At 38.7% G+C, this 17298-nt stretch overlaps 1 protein-coding gene across 2 annotated transcripts in view; it reads left to right on the top strand.

The window, feature by feature from the left end:
* The first annotated feature begins 241 nt into the window (after window positions 1-241).
* The window catches only part of SUSD1 (sushi domain containing 1), a 1084671-nt gene continuing 1067614 nt past the window's right edge, over window positions 242-17298 (top strand). For both annotated transcript variants that reach the window (XM_044061072.1, XM_044061071.1), the window contains exon 1: window positions 242-675. In XM_044061072.1, coding sequence (XP_043917007.1) covers window positions 600-675 — 76 coding nt within the window. In that variant the 5' untranslated portion in view covers window positions 242-599. The remainder of the gene's footprint in view (window positions 676-17298) is intronic.

The raw sequence follows: 17298 nt of genomic DNA, 5'->3' as shown, positions 1-17298 counted from the left end.
CACACACACACACACGTTTATTATACTAATTCTAAAGACGTAGTATTTCATAAAAATAAAAAAGTTTGGCAATTGTGAAATATATATTGAAAACAAGCACGAACTCATTGTAGGGTGCTGTATTCAAACTTTCAAAAGGAAAACATAGTAACGAACAGTCTAAATTTAGTAGAATTTTTTCTTATCAGGAGCGCCAGCTGCTATTACAAACTAGTGATCCCAGAGACGGTTAAGCTGCGGTGTGGTTAATTCACGGGTAAGGGCTTCTTGGGAAAGTTTACTTGAAGAAACGAAACCACAAATCGAGCCAAATTAGACTTATAAGCGTGACCACGAAAATTTTGTATACACAATTGTATTAATAATAATAATAATAATAATAATAATAATAATAATAATAATAAAGATCTGCTGCAAATGCCTAGCGGAACTGCAGTGTTTGAAGTTGTGCGATTCCGGTCGTCAAACCTGCGAGCCTCAGAAAAAGTCATCACTGCTCCTGGAAATAGCTCAGACAGGAAAGGTATTGAAATGAGGATAAAAGGAGACCCTAATTCTCGCCCAACATCCAGTAGCTTGATGAAAGGAAACACAACCAAATGATCGTGAGCAATAGGAATAGACTGGATGGAGCCACCCTCCTCCTTAAATTGCTGTTGGTGCTAATCCTGGCGGGTAAGTAACTGTCCCCGTGCCGATTTCCTCAGCGCTCTACAATTAACGGTATTATGTAAAGGGGTGTTGAGGCAGGCGCTGCTTCAAAATTTTTTAAACAACAAAGTTGTTTATTCATAAGTGAAGGACAAGCACATTCTGGTGATAAAATCCAGTACTTGTGTGCGAGCAATGGGTTTATAGTGTTTGAACCAGATAATAAATACGTGAGCTAGAAGATGGATACTGAAGAAACTTTACTTTTGTTGCCTGACAAACAGGAATTCAATATATGTAACTTCTGTCAATCTTAGTGCACCATACTACCATAGATATCATTCAAATATTCGCCACTTTGACAAATCGACGTAAAACACAAACTGATGTTTTTGGTGCGTGTGTACACAAGTCACTGAAATTCCGGTTTTGAAAACGGAACACCGGTCTTTGTATCTCGTTTTATTGATAAGTCATTTCACTGTATTTCTGTATTGCTGTGAATAACTGTCGGACGCTTGTAAACTTCTAGTCTGCTGACTTAACTCACGAATTATCATTTGATTTCGGCGGTTGGGGGCTGCTGATCAAAGATTGTGTGCAGCTAGGTGATTTTATAAGGGCTTTACATCCCTTTCAAAATTGTGCGCTGAATTTACTGGGCTTTGGGTTGGGAGTCTCCTGGGTAGAACCAATATGTGATATCATACCCCGCTGGGTCACTATTATTTATGTAAAGAAATACAGACTTTTGCCATAGGATGTTACAAGTCACTTATACTATTAAATTACAAGAAAAATCACATTGAGGCTGAGATCCAGATATAGTCATGTGAAACGAATGCTTTGTTTGATGGAGTTGCTGCACCTTTCTTTTTTAAATCAACATTTATTAAACAAACAAAAAAGTATATCAGCACTAATTACTAACAAAACAAAAAAAAAAAAAAAAAATGAAAAAGGTATCAAAACTTAGCAGTTGTAGTCATAGCTCTGAACATTCCACCTTCAAAGTGGGGAACACAATCTCTCATAAGGAGGAACAAATGGAAAGCAGAGGTAATCCAGAGGGCTCCAGTGAAGTCTGGTATCCCACATATGACCCAGAGGGTGACAGGACTAACAAGAAACAGGGTATGAAGGATAAGTCCAGATAAAATCACTTCAGCTAGCAGATCTAGGAGACTGTCTCTCTGATACCCTCCCTGTGGGAGGAATAGACACTTTGTTGAAGTTGCCAGTTGATTATTCCGTTAAGTGGGTAGACCGGCCAGTGCTCTTCAACAAGGTGTGTTTATTCCTCCCACAAGGAGGGTATCAGAGAGACAGCCTCCTAGATCGGCTGGCTGAAGTGATTTTATCTGGACTTATCATTCATACTGTGTAATGAGGAACAAATGGGTATAATGTAGAAACACTTGCTAACAGTTTGATAACAGCTTCAACTAGGAGGCTCACAGGAGGGTTAAAATGTGTTACTTTATACTTATGAAAAGTTCTTTTGATGACTTAAGTTGGTATTATTTATCATGGATATTAATTTTTTTAAAACAATGAATGTGTGGCAGACCCTTTCAATGTGGAAGGTGGACTTTTTAATACTTAAAACGAGGAACAATTCTCAAAATGAGATACACGTGAGATGTGCTAGCATCTTTTTGTGACACAATTTAATGTAATCCTTTAACGGTTATGAATTAGAAGTGATTTTCCTGATTTTTTAGCTGCCCAGCTATGTAGGTTGCAATGACCATGGTCAACTGCTATATATATTTCGTCCTACTTCTTTCATGACCAGTGTAGAAGGGCCCAGAAGTTCTGCAATAATCTTGATGTTATTGAAGTAAGAGAAATAACTGTGGAACATTAATGGATAGCAAATGAAACATTTCATATTGTTGTGGCATAGTGGTTTAAGAATATTGCTATCCTGTTGCAAATATTTTCAGAACTCTCACAGACTCCCAGTGTACTTTTATACAATGACACTGAAGTTTGCCACTGATTTAAACCTATGTGAACTGGAATTGATAACAGCAAGCACATTACATGTCCATTATGCCAGCGGTGTCCTCTAGTGTTTCTGATGTGACACAATTTATAAGTTGTAGTATTTTAATTTTGCCTTCACACTGCAGCACAAAGGCACTACTTTCTTTGTAAAGCGGCGTAATACACAGATATGGAATTGGCTTGGATTGTACAGTTTGAAAGCACGAAAGACCATGTCCCCGCAGTGTGTTTTGAAAGCTGAAAAGCAACACAAATGTCTGGTTTTAGAATTATGTGTCAGATATGTCTCACATCTCTATGCTCCTCTAACAAGCTACTGATCAATACTACTAAACCCAACAACACAGCAGGTGAGTCTTTGTTCTCTAACTCTGTAGGAAAACTTTGGAATAAACTTCCCTCTGAAATCACATCTCAAACTTCTCTCTCACTTTTCAAAAGGAATTTGAAACTCTACCTTAATAATCACTGGCTATGTACCTGTATTAACCCTGACTAAATCTTCTCATATTCACTTATCCCACCTCATCCCTTACTAGCTACCTTTTATGTATCAATAAACTACATTATTGCATATATCTTACAAGTATATATCTATATCATACCTTAGTCTCTTACAAAATGACTATGTTAATTCTACTCTGTACCTTACAAAATGACCATGGTAACACCAATTTGTACTATTTGAAGAGAAAAAAAACCCTTTTTTTTATAATATTGCTATCTCTATTATCTGTATAACTCCTGTTTTTAACTTTGTAAAGAAAATCTGTATTATTCTTGGAGCTTTTCTCCCCGGGCCTCTACTGAAAATGGACATGTCTCCAGCTAGACTAGCCCGGTCAACAAATGTAAAATAAAATAAATAAAATAAATAAATATGGGAAAGCTCACACATGCTTATATCTTCATGAGTATTTGTGTGCTTTGGTTCAGATGTGCTACAGATTATCACTTTAAACATATTTCAGGCTATACATTGCATTTGGTGTGCTAGGTCTTTATTATGTTAGTCAACATGATCTGTTGTTGACTTCTGTTAAAAATTCTTAGTTTTTCACTGAACATTACACTTAAAGTTCATTCACAATGGTATGAAACATGCATTAGACAATGTGATGAGTTACTTCAGTGCACTGTGTATTAGTCATGGGCAATGTTTGTTAAAATAAACTTTTTTTCCTGAAAACAATATGTGAAATGTTTAGAGGCATTCCATAAATGCACGTCAGACACATTCTTTAGACAGCACCTTAACAATAGCATAAGAAGTGGTTCACCCTAAATTTAACAGTGGCTATAAACCTTATCTTAAATCATATACTGACTTTAATCTGCAACCATACCTTTAATCCTAACCCTAGCCATAGTCCTAGGTTGAATCATAATCTCTATTTCTAAGTCTACTGTTATGGACAGTAATGATGTACTTGTAAGTATTACCCTGACCCAGGAAGGCAAAGCTTAGTGATGGGGTTATATTGAGGACCAAGGTTGTGCAAAGGTCAGTCATCTTCATTGTCTCCAAAATATAAAAGAATCTTAAATTATATCTGTAATGAATGGCAATGCCCATGTAGTTATTCTCCCACATTTTTATTAAAGCACCTTTTGCTCAGTAAGTGCTATTGCTTTTTGCAATGTTCAAGACAGTTGATAAAGTTACTGGAATAACCAAAGTAAAGATTGCTAAAGGTTGACACAACATTTTGTTTTAACACAGGTCAGAACCCTGCATAATTTCTGCCTGTCACTAACTTTTTTCATGATAATGTGTACCTAATGTGGAGAGTTTCAGACACAGTCCCCCATGGATGAAGGAACCATCAGATATACAAATATAGTGCTGATTGACTAGATCTACTAGTTAATTCTGGGGCTATTATTCTGGTGCTTAGCATGAATCTTGGCACTGCAAACCACCTGTGATTCTTTTTTAGCAGGCCCAAGTCCTAAATTGTGATTATCTGAGTGAGTTAGTGTATTTGTCCTCCAGTATGGCAGTTATGACACTAAAATAATTATTTCATAATGAGTAGTATCCAAAATGTCCTCTCCTCACCAAAAACAGTACACATTATAATGCTGGGGTAAATGAAATATCTGAGTCTGTCATTTTGTTCAGGTAAAAAAAAAACTTATCACATAGCATGCTTGGATATATCTGGCAAGATTTGCACAAGACCGTATTTATTTATTTATTTATTTGCATCTGTTAAATGGAGTAGAGCACTGACCCACATGGACCTTTTGGAATTTAGCACAAGAGCAATGTCATAGGCTCATAGGAGGCTACTCGGCTATTGACCTGAGGGTCGTTTTAAGCCTAGCCTAATACACCCATTATATTTAAAAAAAAAAGTCTAGTCAATGCCTAAGATTATTATTAGTAATGACTGCCTATGTCCAAGATGGATGTGGGATCTATTCCCGGCAAGAATTTGCTGTTTCCCATCTATTCAGCCAGGCTCCTGTTGAACAGAGTCATAGAGGTGCTCTGCTTAACATGAATTGGTAGCCTGTTCCAGAGAAGTGGCAACCTCTGTGACATGAATTTATTTCTCCAGCATGTCCTATTTAAATCACAGGCCAGATTTAGGTTGCTGGAGTGGGTAATTCTAGTCCCATTTGACTTACGGATTTGCAGCAACTTCATCAGGTTGGAGTCAGAGATTGCTCTGTAAGCCAGGCACAAGTCTCCCCTAAGCAGCCTATATACTGCTAAGCACAGTGACAAAGACTTCAGTCTGTCTGTGTAAGGCATGTGCTGAAGACCCTGGATCTTCTTAGTTAAAAATCTCTGGGGTCTCTCCAGTTGTCGCTGGTGCCTGATATGGTACATACCAAAGGGGGAGTTACACTCAGTTATGGGCCTAATAAGGGATGAGTATAGGGAGATTATAACCTGTTTTGCTCTTGAGGCTGTGCCTTTGCTAATCAAATGTGCAGTGTAGAATGCCTTTCTTACTACAGTGGACACATGGTGGTCAAAGTTTAGGTCACAGTCTACTTGTGTGCCCAAATCCCTTACTACAACATTCGTACTTAAGGTATTGTTGTTTATTTGATAGAAGGGACATTGCTTTTACTGAAGGGGATGATGGTGCATTTTTTTTGCATTTAGTTTCATTCCATGGCTTTGGCACCAATTGTTGGTCTGTGTAAGCCCATCTTGGAGTACACTGACATAATTTGGGGAGTCAATGATTGTGCCAAGTTTGCAGTCGTCAGCAAACGTAGTCAGCCACAGCTCCGTTTTTTTGGCCTGAACTTCTAAGAAGTAAAGACCAAACAAAAGGGGGCCCAGTACTGACCCTTGTGGAACCCCACTGGTGACAGGTCTGCTGGTAGAGGTGGAGTCACCCACTTTGATAGCTTGTGTATGGTTAATGAACCAATTTGCGACCCACCTAACAACAAAGGGATTGACATTTGGGTGGGTGAGTTTGTCAATAATGTCTGAATGGGAGATTGTGTGAAAGGCCTTCACCAAGTCCAGATATGCTGTGTACACAGATTTTTCCTCATCTATGGCCCTGGCCACATTTTCAAAGTGGTCTGCCAGGTTTAACAGGCATGTTTGACCCTTTACAGAGCTGAACCAGGTTGGATCAAGGGTTTGGAGGTCACCTATATCTTTATTTATGAGGTCCATGATGATACGTTCTATGGCCTTGCAGATAAGGCTAGTCAGGCTTATGGGTCTATAATTCCTTGGATCTTTTGCTAAGCCACACGTGTGGAGGGGGATAACAGTCATGATTTTCCATTCAGCTGGGACATATGCTGTATTCAGGCTATAGTTAAATAGGGTGTCTAAGGGGGTTGTTACTTCCTGTTTTAGTTTGTTTAGAATGCAGCCTCAGATGCCATCAGGACCCATTGAGGCTGTGTTTTTTTGCCTTAGATAAAGCTTTGATGACCCGTTCTTTAGCCATATAAGGTGCAGGAGCTATTGAAGGTATGGTTTGTGATATGTTTGGAGGGATAAAGGGGAGAAATTTTTGCCAAACCTGATGGCTAGTAGGGTAATAATTTCTGCAGGATAAGTGTATGTGGTATCATTTGTCACTAGTTCAGCACATGTCTGGGTCCTACCTTTTAGGCAACGGATGTAGCTGAAGAAAGTCTTATGGTTATCCTTAGCTGTGTTTGCTAATTTTTTTCTCAAAGTTGCCCTTAGAGGATTGTATAAGTTGTTTTATTTGTTTATTTAGGCTTAGGAGGGTACTTTTCCAGTGCCAGGACCTCCCTTTGGTATTCTTAAACAACAGCTTCTTACGCTTGTTGTATAGTTTATTTATGTGAGATGTCTACCAGGGTGGCTTGTTTTTTTCTTGAGACTCCCTTACTTTGGTCCTATCTGGCACGTTTGAGTCTACACATTTGTATAAGTGTTGGTACAGGGCATCAGAGTATACTTTAGTATATGCCTGGCTAAAAGACTTACTCAGGAGTCACATACTTAAGCAAATGGAGGCTGAGGGAATCAAACCTTGTACAAATGGAAGCAGCTCATTAACAGTGCATAGCCTTATTTCTCTGCACTAACTGCCAGATACAAGTGCCTTAAGCTGAACATGATGGATCTACAGCACATATGGAGTAATCGTATGGATTCTTGCTTGCAATTCCTCCCCATAAGGAGATCAAGGAGGTCAATGCCACGGAAGGCAAGGGTGTGATCTGCTGATTTTTTTATCTAAAAGCAAACTGCTTCGTACTGCCTGCTAGAATAGTATCCAGGAAGATTTATAAGAAATGAGGCATTTATGAAAGTATTTGTGCAGATAACCTTTATCAAAGATAAGGAAAACCTTCCCTTAGACTCACTGTGCACTATATTACCAGGGCAGTGCTAGATTCTGCTGCTTTTGTAATGTCTTTCCAAATCTACAATTTGTTTTTAATTTTTTTGTTTCTCTTCTCTGTGACTCACTAATGGCTTCTCATGAGCTATGGGGTTGCAGCTTTTGCCAGTGTAGCTGTCAATATTCCAGCTCCAAAATTTGAAACAGTATCTCTCATAATATGGAGCAAATGGGCAGAATGTGGAATACTTACTAACAGCTTACTAACACCTTCAACTAGGAAGCTGACAGAATAATTAAAATGTATTACTTTATACTTATAGAAAGTTCTTTTGATGAACTAATATGATTAATTTTTTTTACCAAAGATATCAGTTAAAATCCTTAACATTGAATGTTTTACAGACCCTTTCAATCTGGCACTGTGTGGAACATAAACTTTTTGAGACTCAGAATGAAGAGAGAGATATATCTGCCACACAGCTGAGATTGTCACTTACAGCAGACCGGATGCTACAATTTCTGGTTATTCCGTATTTACTTGGCTCTTACACTGCTGTTTGATAAGCATACATTGTAATATAGTAAGGCTGGGTTTGATGCTGAACTGCACAAATGTAGGCTCATGATCCTGAATGATTTTCAGTGCTTTTCATCTAAATTCATGTCATAGCTCTAGCTTCTGAGTACTATGTTTTATTAAAAGGTACAGCAGGATATAATAGTAATAATAATAATAATAATAATAATAATAATAATAATAATAATGAAAAACGGTTTACATATGGGTCAATGTTACATTTTGTAAATAGAACTTTCTATGGTGGGTTATTTTAATATTTCTGTCCATGTGCATAGTGTTTTTACCTTTTGCTCTATCAGAAATGGTTAACAGGTGTCAAGATTTCCAGTTTAGCAGATTTTCTGGCAAGCAGTTTCAGCATATGTTTGTGTAGTCTGTGATTATTGCATCAGAGTGCCTTTGTTGAACTGTTATATGAGTCTTGTTAAAGCTTAAGTTTACTGCACAGTGCTTTACTGTGGGAACAACAGTCAATGGCGAGGAGAAGGTGCATATAGTATGTTTGTGATGTTTTATCGTTCAGCTTTCATTTCAACCTGGTTAAATTTGCTGCACTGTTAAGTGGCACTTTCATTGTAGGTACTTTGCTTGTTTGTGGACACAATGTTCTTGGGAGTGTCTGACAAAAGGAAGCAGTCACTCCATCATTGGTTCTGTTTCCACCCATGCTGTGGGACTAATTTAATGGAATGACTGTTTAGAGTAAAAAGTGCAAAGTTGACCATCATGGCTATTTCTTTTACTTTATAATCTATAAACATGTTGTATTGCACCAGCTGACAGCATCTGAGTGTGACAGATAATAAAAAATACTTCATCACATTGGAAAATTACCATCACCTGTTGCAAGCACGTGTGTGGTACTACTGAAAACGTATACACGGGTGTGGGATATTAGTCATACTACTAAGATCTGGTACAATAGTATTTAAGGAAAAAGTACTACATTTTTTCTTAAAACTGTTGTGTGCAGCTTAGACCTTTGGTTGCTTTTTAGGTTATAGCGTAGGTTAGTACCCCACAAGATGTGCAATAGCAAACCCCACCCACAGCCCAGCTAAGCGCACCTACTTGGGTAAAAAACATAATTTTTCAGGTGTCCTCATTGTCCCTGATTATTTCAATGACAGTTTCATGTTGTAGTATGCTGTAAAGGAGTTGCTGTATCGAATACCTATGTAATGTTGTTGTTGTAGCTGTTGCCTTTTAACACAGTGTATGCACAGTGCGTGTATGTGTATATTTTGTAGTGTTATACTCCAACAAAGTCAATGGACACCTGTCAATCAACATAGGAATGCCCAAACCTGTGCAAACTTCACTGGGGAGTATTATACTATAGCAATAACCCACGGCTGAGTGTGGGTAGTGCTGGATTTATCCATGGATGGCATGGTAAGGTCACGAGGGCGAAGCCCGAGTGACCAAACAAAGCTAACGGTGGGTAAATTCAGCATTGCCCACACCCAGCCATGGGTTATTGGTATTATACAATGGTGCTTGTTTTGTGTTGTGTTATGTTTGTGTTCCTGTTATTTAGGTTTTTGTTTGCTTTAGTTTGCATATTTGCACTTTGAGATAAAATAGTCCACATATTTAGTTTATGTTTATTGTATATTTTATTAAAGGTTTAGGGGGCAGTATTGAAAAGTGCAGTGCTTGCATTTTTGTGTTTTTTTTTTCTTTTGTGGCATTTTTATAATTGTTAAATGTAGTTTAGTACATCATATGTTATGCTTAAACTTTTGAAAGAAGATGTTGACGGAGTGTGGCTCTGGCTTTACCAAGTAGATTGGTGTTTATGAGCTGAGGGCTGGAGGACTGAATCTGGAAGCAAGACTCGGTGCTGGTTGCTTGAGGTACGATATTGGAGACTTGATTACAGTTTTGCTGCTTTTTCTCCATGTACATAGGGACTTCTGTAGTGGTATGTAAAGTGTATACTTTAAAGAAATAGTTACAAGTCGCGTGTGAGGGTGGATCTGCTTTTATGAAGTTAATTGCTGTTTGAGCTGAGGGACTGAGTAGTGTATTAATAACAATAATGGGTTTTGGGTGATTCAGCTGCAATACCGCATACTTTATTATAGTTTTAGTGCTTGTTGTGGTATGCTTTACTGTGTTGTTTTGTCAGTTTAACGTTTTGCTTTTGCCGCTGCATGATAAGTTAGCGGTCAGACTTTTTCGTTAGTTCCTTTTGATTTACAATGTGCACCCTGGTTGGATTAGCCAATCAGCATGCACATTTATTAGCTTTGCCGAGTTTGCATTGTATAATATAACAATAACCCATGGCTGTGCGTTGGTAATGCTGAATTTACCCACACCCAGCCATGGGTTATTGCTATTATACAAAGACATTATTTAAGAAAAAATTACTTACATTTCTTAAATAATGTGTTTGTATAATGGCTCAGTGGTGTTCTTCTGTTTTCTTTCAATATCCTGCTGCTTTTTTGATGTACTGTGCATGCATATGGGACTTATGTTCCCACAATTATGCAATACATCTGTACTTTGGAAAGGAAGCAATGGAGAAAGGAAGATCTCCATAGCTTCTTTTTTTTTTTTATATAAAGTTTGAAATCTGGTCAGATCAGAGATACGAGTGAGACAGGATAGAAATGCAAGGAAAATCAGATATGTTTCTTTAGTTTTGCATAACATAACTGATTTTCATTGTATTTCTGCCTTGTCTCTCTCATACCGATAAACTCTCTGGGTTTCAAAGTTCGTACTTCTCGACCTCTTAGCTTAAGAAAACTGGAAAGCCATAGCATATATTATTAGAAGAAAGTCGGGGCAACTAGACTTTTTTCTATTGGTATATGCTCAGTTTTGCAACAGGCATGCTGGCTGGGCTAACCAACCAGGATGCACGTTTTTGAATATTAATGACCAGTCATAGTATAACCATTTTTTATACATATCCATCTTACAACTGTGCATCTGCATAGCTAGAATTAAGATTTGAACACAAGTTTGGTGTAGTGGATTATATTGTGAACTGTAGTAACTTCTGCACCTGATACCAAATTTGTATGACAATGTGAATTTAGTGAAAATGCACTGGTGAGTTTCAGAGATATAACGCTGAAAAAATGGTGATCAAAAGACCCCTCCTTATGACTTAGCTTGGGAAAATGTTGTCTTGTACATCTACAATTATAAGTCTGATCATTGTCAGAGATGCCTACCTACATGAAAAAGCATTGAACAATTCAAAGGTTTTACTCATTTTTCTGAGCAGAAAAGCCTATAAAATGACTATGGAGATGACTGTGATGTGTGATGAAAGAACATGCAAAAGTGCTTGCAGTGCCTGATGGGATGTCTGCCTTTGTGTAACTGAACTGTAGTTTAACTGTCACCCTGATCCTTTTAAATAAATATTTTTTGTGTATAAACTGTCAATGACTGAAGCTGGATTATACAATGCAACATATAAATACAGGAGAATATATGTGTTTGGTAATAGTGCAAGTGGGTTGTCTTGAAGACATTTGTCAGTAATGACCTAGGTTAGTGGAAGACATGAATTACAAACAAGTCAGTAGTTTTGCAGCAGTTAATCATGATCAGAAAATTATACAAGACATAAAGCCTTTAAGGTAGCATGAAATCACACATAATTGTATACGTCATATGAGTTATCCCTAATCTTTATTATCCTACTCCACACATCTATACAACTATCTTAACACGTTTTCTCTTCTGTCACTTTCTACTTTTAATACTACTATTAAATACATACCACCTATAATCTACATATTCCCACCACCTAGCTATAATATTCCAACTGTATCTAACTATATCTATCCTACCTTTAAGTTTAACTTATCCTACCTTTAAGTTTAACTCTCTAATTCTACCTTCCCACTACACTTACCTTTCCCTTTTCCTACTCCCCCCCAAAAAAATTGAGCTGCATTGTTAAATATTTCTGTTTAATTTGAGCTGTATTGTTAAATATTTTTGTTACTGTATTGTGCCTTTTTACAACATATGTGCTGTTTATATATTTTTCTCTATTATTTCATTTGCTTTATAAGTAAGTGTTTCCTTACAAATTCATGTAATGATTTTCATGTAACTTGGAACTTTTCTCCCTGGGCCTCCACTGAAAATGGGTCCCAAGTCCAGTGGACTTTCCCGGTCAACAAATGTCAATAAATAAATAAGTAAATAATGGAAAACTGATAATTTGTACATAAATAATCAATCTGAAATGATAAAACTGGGAGGATGTACACTTTAGCTTAGTGAAGCAACTCTTGCAAAACTGATCCTGCAAGCTAGCAGTCAGAACATTTGTATGACCTGAACTAAGGCAAGGCTACAAGTCATTGTGGAAGAGGCAGTTCTAGTGACAAAAGTGACAGTAACATTGACTGCATTAATATAGTGATTATTTAGAAGAAAAAGTAGGAATTTGAACTCCTGAGGGAGGTGCAGAGGTTAGATTGCTGGAGGGGCAATGGTAAAGCAATAAGCCGTAGGCAACAGACTAGATGTGATATACGTAATACAGAGTAGTAGAGATTACAGAAGGTGTGAGAGCAATGGAGGTAAAGGGAATGGAGAAATGCAGCTTGTACTTTCTTCATATGCCAAAAACTTATGTGAAGTGGTAAACAGTTGGAGGGAAGGAGAGGAGAAAGGGAAAATTGACCATGTCACTGAAATATTTGTAGGATGCTTATGAGTTTATTGGAGCTAATAACTTGGGTCATAAATGGTTCACAGTTCTGTTTGGCCCAGAAATTGGGGGAGAGGTAGACAGAAAACTATCTAACTGACCAGAAGAAGGGATTGTTATAATAGGGGGAATCAGCTGGGGCAGAAACTGTAACCACTAGGATTCTTTAGGGGACAGTACTTACAAAAGAGTGACTTTCTAGTGAGGAGCAGCTTACAATATAGAAAATAACTCATTCTTTCCTTGGCAGTTATTGTACCTAAACTATACTTGATTTACATAGGTACGTGTTGAAATTGCAAAGAGTGCAACAGCAGTACCTGAGCTTGTAGCATTGCAAGTGCAAATTAAGGGGATATGAGCTACACTTGAGGTTTGTTGTATCTCAGCATATTTTCCTTTGCACAAATATACATATGTGTGTGCTTGTGTGTGTGTGTGTGTTTATATATATGTGTGTGTGTGTGTGTGTGTGTGTGTGTGTGTGTGTGTGTGTGTGTGTATATATATATATATATATATATATATATATATATATGGTTTACTATTGTTTGTGCAAACGACATTCTGTCAGCTGCAATGTGCCGAAAATGCACCAGATAGTCGACTCCACTTATGCGAATGCACTACTGCATTCGCATAAGTGTAAGTCAACTATCTGCATGGAGATTGTGGTACAGTGGGGAGTGGAAATTCATCCACATCCCCACTGTAGTGCATTCTCGGAGTTAGAATATATAAGTAGGGGGGTGTGGGCCCCCCCCCTGCAAAAATGCGATTTGTCGTATAGGAGTTTGATTTACATCAGCTCCTATACGGCTAGCTATCACGTGGTGGTTTCGACAACAATGTCAAGTCAAATGTGTTGCGCATTTGGTTCGACATTGTAAATGTTAGTTTTTTTTACTTTCGGTATTACTATTCGTTTATTTGAATGGAAAATGTTTTTCCGTTCGAATAAATAGTAAACATATATATATATATATATATATATATATATATATATATATATATATACATGTTTATGTATGTATGTGTGTACACAGTATTTTTTGCATTCCCCTTACTCTGAGATCCAGTAACCTCAGAGTTAATGTTATAAGCAGAGGTGTGGGGGCACAGTCTCCCACTTTGGGGTGTAGAGTGATTTTATTTTGTCAGCAGTAAGTTTCAGAATTATAGCTTTGGACTTAGAGTCACAGTTTAATTTTTATATTCAAGATTGCTGTTGGTGCCCTTGAAGTTGAGACAGGGAGCCATTACACATATCTTGGATACTCTTGCATATTTGTTAAAATAGCCAACGCACCCTAGGATTCAGAAACCTGCCTTCCATGTACGCCCAAAGGCTACCTCAGAGATACAAAGAGGCACAATACACCTTAAGGATAATTATCATTTATAACACAATAAGGCACAATGGAAGCTGGAAAGAAACAAAATAAACAAAAGGTGGAAAAAAAACACTCAAAAAGGTTTATTTCTAGGCACTTTCATTTCACTTATACATTAACAGAGAATTCTTCAGATGAATGGTGTGGTTATGAGAGTGTTAGGGTGTGTACAATAGCATGGAAACACTGAGGGTTGCACCTTCGAGCAAACCACAGGTGAATTGCATGATGAGATGATCATGAGATTCATGAACATTTGAGTGAAATGTGCTTATTAGCAAAATGACTATTAAGAGCCTTGAAACTACAAGATGAAAGCAGGCACAGCCATTGCTAGCCTAATTACCCTAAGGAATATGGCTGAACAGCAAAGCCTAGAGTTGCTTTTAAGGAGGCATGTGGTAATTACTACAAGCACGATAAGCCTAAAGAGAGGTAAGGGAATGGGAACTAGTATTTTTTTTATACTTTTGCAGTATTGCTGATTGTTTACTCGTGTACTGTTTCTGGCACTAAATGACAGTTTGAAATGGCTGGAGTGGGGTAAGCTAATGGGTGTAATTGCCACACTGGTGCATAGCGTGTGGGGGAATGTTGGCACGGTTAGGGTCTATTATCATTGCAAGAGAAGTGGAGATGATGTGGCAAGTTTTTTATTTTTGCTTGTATACTATGCAGGTAATAGAGCCATAAAAATAGGCCGTGGATTTTGTGTGTCCCAGTCAGTTCCGATATGCAAATGTTGAAAGGTGTTCTTTTTGCTGGAAATGAATGCCACGTCTGTTGCAGTATATGCTGTGGTGTCTTGTATGGCAGGGTATCTTTCATGGTTGTTGCATACCTTGATAGTACCATAAGTCTTACATGTCTGTTTCCTGATAGTAGTGACACAGTAGCTGTGACTCTGGTACTGTTCGGTGAGATTTTGGGTGGGGAAAAACAACACAGTTCAGAGATGTGCATGGGGAGGCCTTGTTTCTCACATCTCTGCTTGGCATTATTGTTTCAGTGGTGTGACTATATACCTTTTACAATCACCCATGGGATTACAGAGGTTGGGTAAGTGTCTGCAGTAGTAGTTGAAGGGTGGGGGCACAGAGGCTAATGTAACACTGATTAATTTATCTTGGATCCACTATATATAGCAACAGACTTTTCTCACCTGCTGAAAGAATCAGTGTACAGGAGATTTGTCCTATGGTCTTTATAGCACTTTTGACCATTCCCTGCCTACATTTGTACCACTACATTACACGTCTGTCCTGAGTTACATCATTTACTGTGGGGAGTTAGGTGGCCTCCACAGATACCCACATAGGGGGACTTATGTGGATAGTAATAAATGATTGTACTGACATCTTTTAGGATCTCTTGTTGTAGGGCCATACCTACCTGTGAGCTGCACACACATATATCCCCTAGAGTACTATACTGGTCGAGTGTATTGTGGGGTTGGAAACACTGTATTTCACAGGAACAGCATAAACTACTTCAGGTGATTTGCTGAACAGTGGCAATTAAATCCTGTGCTGGGCCTGTTGTACTTCTACAGTCATGGTGAGTAACAGGATGCATGCCACCATGCCTGTGATCCTCCAAAGTGTACATAGAAGTGATATTTTTGCCTCTGCCACCATGCCTGTGATCCTCCAAGGTGTACATAGAAGTGATATTTTTGCTTCTGTGGCTTAGAAACAAATTGTTGATATGGGATGTCTCACATACAGCTGTTTTTGCAGAAGGTTTCCTTTTGTAGAAAATGTGATCACCCCCATCTAATATCAATGCAAAACCTGGAAAAACACAGTGCATAACATCCCACATGGACAACAGCTGTACACAAATGTAGTCCCTCATCATTTTTGCATCAGAGCAGGGGTCCTGCTGACACTGAGCAGTTTCATGCATTTATGCATAGGGGTATATTGTGTATGACATGGCATTAGTTGACACACATATTTCTTTGCAAATGCAGCTTATTATGCCTGAAGGTGTTTGACACTGTAAGAGTAAATTCAAGAGAAGGCCAACTCATCAGTCCAATGCTGACCTCATCTCCACTGGCAGAGGCATCTTTGGCTGTGTCAGCTCTGTTAAGTGAGGCAATGACCTCAAAGGGATAGCATGACAATGGCCAAGCATACTATGGGCAAACCTCAGTCCAGAGCTGAGCGCCTTCATGGCTGCTTCTCAGCATTTGTGCAGTGCTACAATACAGGGACAGGTACAAACCATTATAGGGATAGCTGAGCTGGTTGTAATAGTACATAGTCTGCAGGAAGACCTGCAGGAGTGCTCAGTCTAGATGTATACCATTAGGTACTGCTGGTGTAAGTATTCTATACATTGCAGGTGGCCCTGTGTGGCTGCCCATCACAGCCACTTTTCTTCCTTTGGCTGGTCCATATCTGCTTCGGATGGGAAAGTCTACTACAGTAGGGGAAGAGTGAGGTCTCAGGTCATAATGACCCCCATCTCCACACAACCATCCAGTGTTGAGATGGGTGCATAGGTAGAAACCACTTATAGTATGTCCTGCCATTCATGCTCACAGATTTCTTATTCCTGTGTGCATGCTGTGGATCATGCTGGTGACCTTTCCAGGAAGTTGTGCCCCCACACCACAAGTGGTGGGGATTCGATTGATTAGTGCATACACCTTTTGCAGATGTCCTGGAATTGTTCACCAGACCCTAGCACAATGCTGCATTGTCTGTTGGAGTTGTGTCCACACACACACACACACACACACACACACACACACACACACACACACACACACACACACACACACACACGCATGCACGCACGCACGCACATACACACACACACACACACACACACACACACACACACACACACACACACACACACACACACACACACACACACACACACACACACACACACACACACACACACACACACACACACACACACACACACACACACACTTAGCATTAATCTTCACCCCAAACATACTCACAGATATCCCGGTGCTGATATTTATCACCGTGGCTCCCCCTGCCTGTGCATATGATGACTACTATGCCCTGCTCTCAGTACTCTGTTACCTGGAAAGCATGTGTTTGATACACAGTGTGGATACTCTATGCATGGTATAGCACAGGCTGGGTTAAGTATTGT

Source organism: Protopterus annectens, chromosome 2.part0 (assembly GCF_019279795.1).
Source record: "Protopterus annectens isolate FY-2018-M chromosome 2.part0, PAN1.0, whole genome shotgun sequence".
Lineage (NCBI taxonomy): Eukaryota > Metazoa > Chordata > Ceratodontiformes > Protopteridae > Protopterus > Protopterus annectens.
The sequence above is the reverse complement of the archived record's forward strand: the minus strand, read 5'-3'. Positions and strand labels throughout refer to the sequence as shown.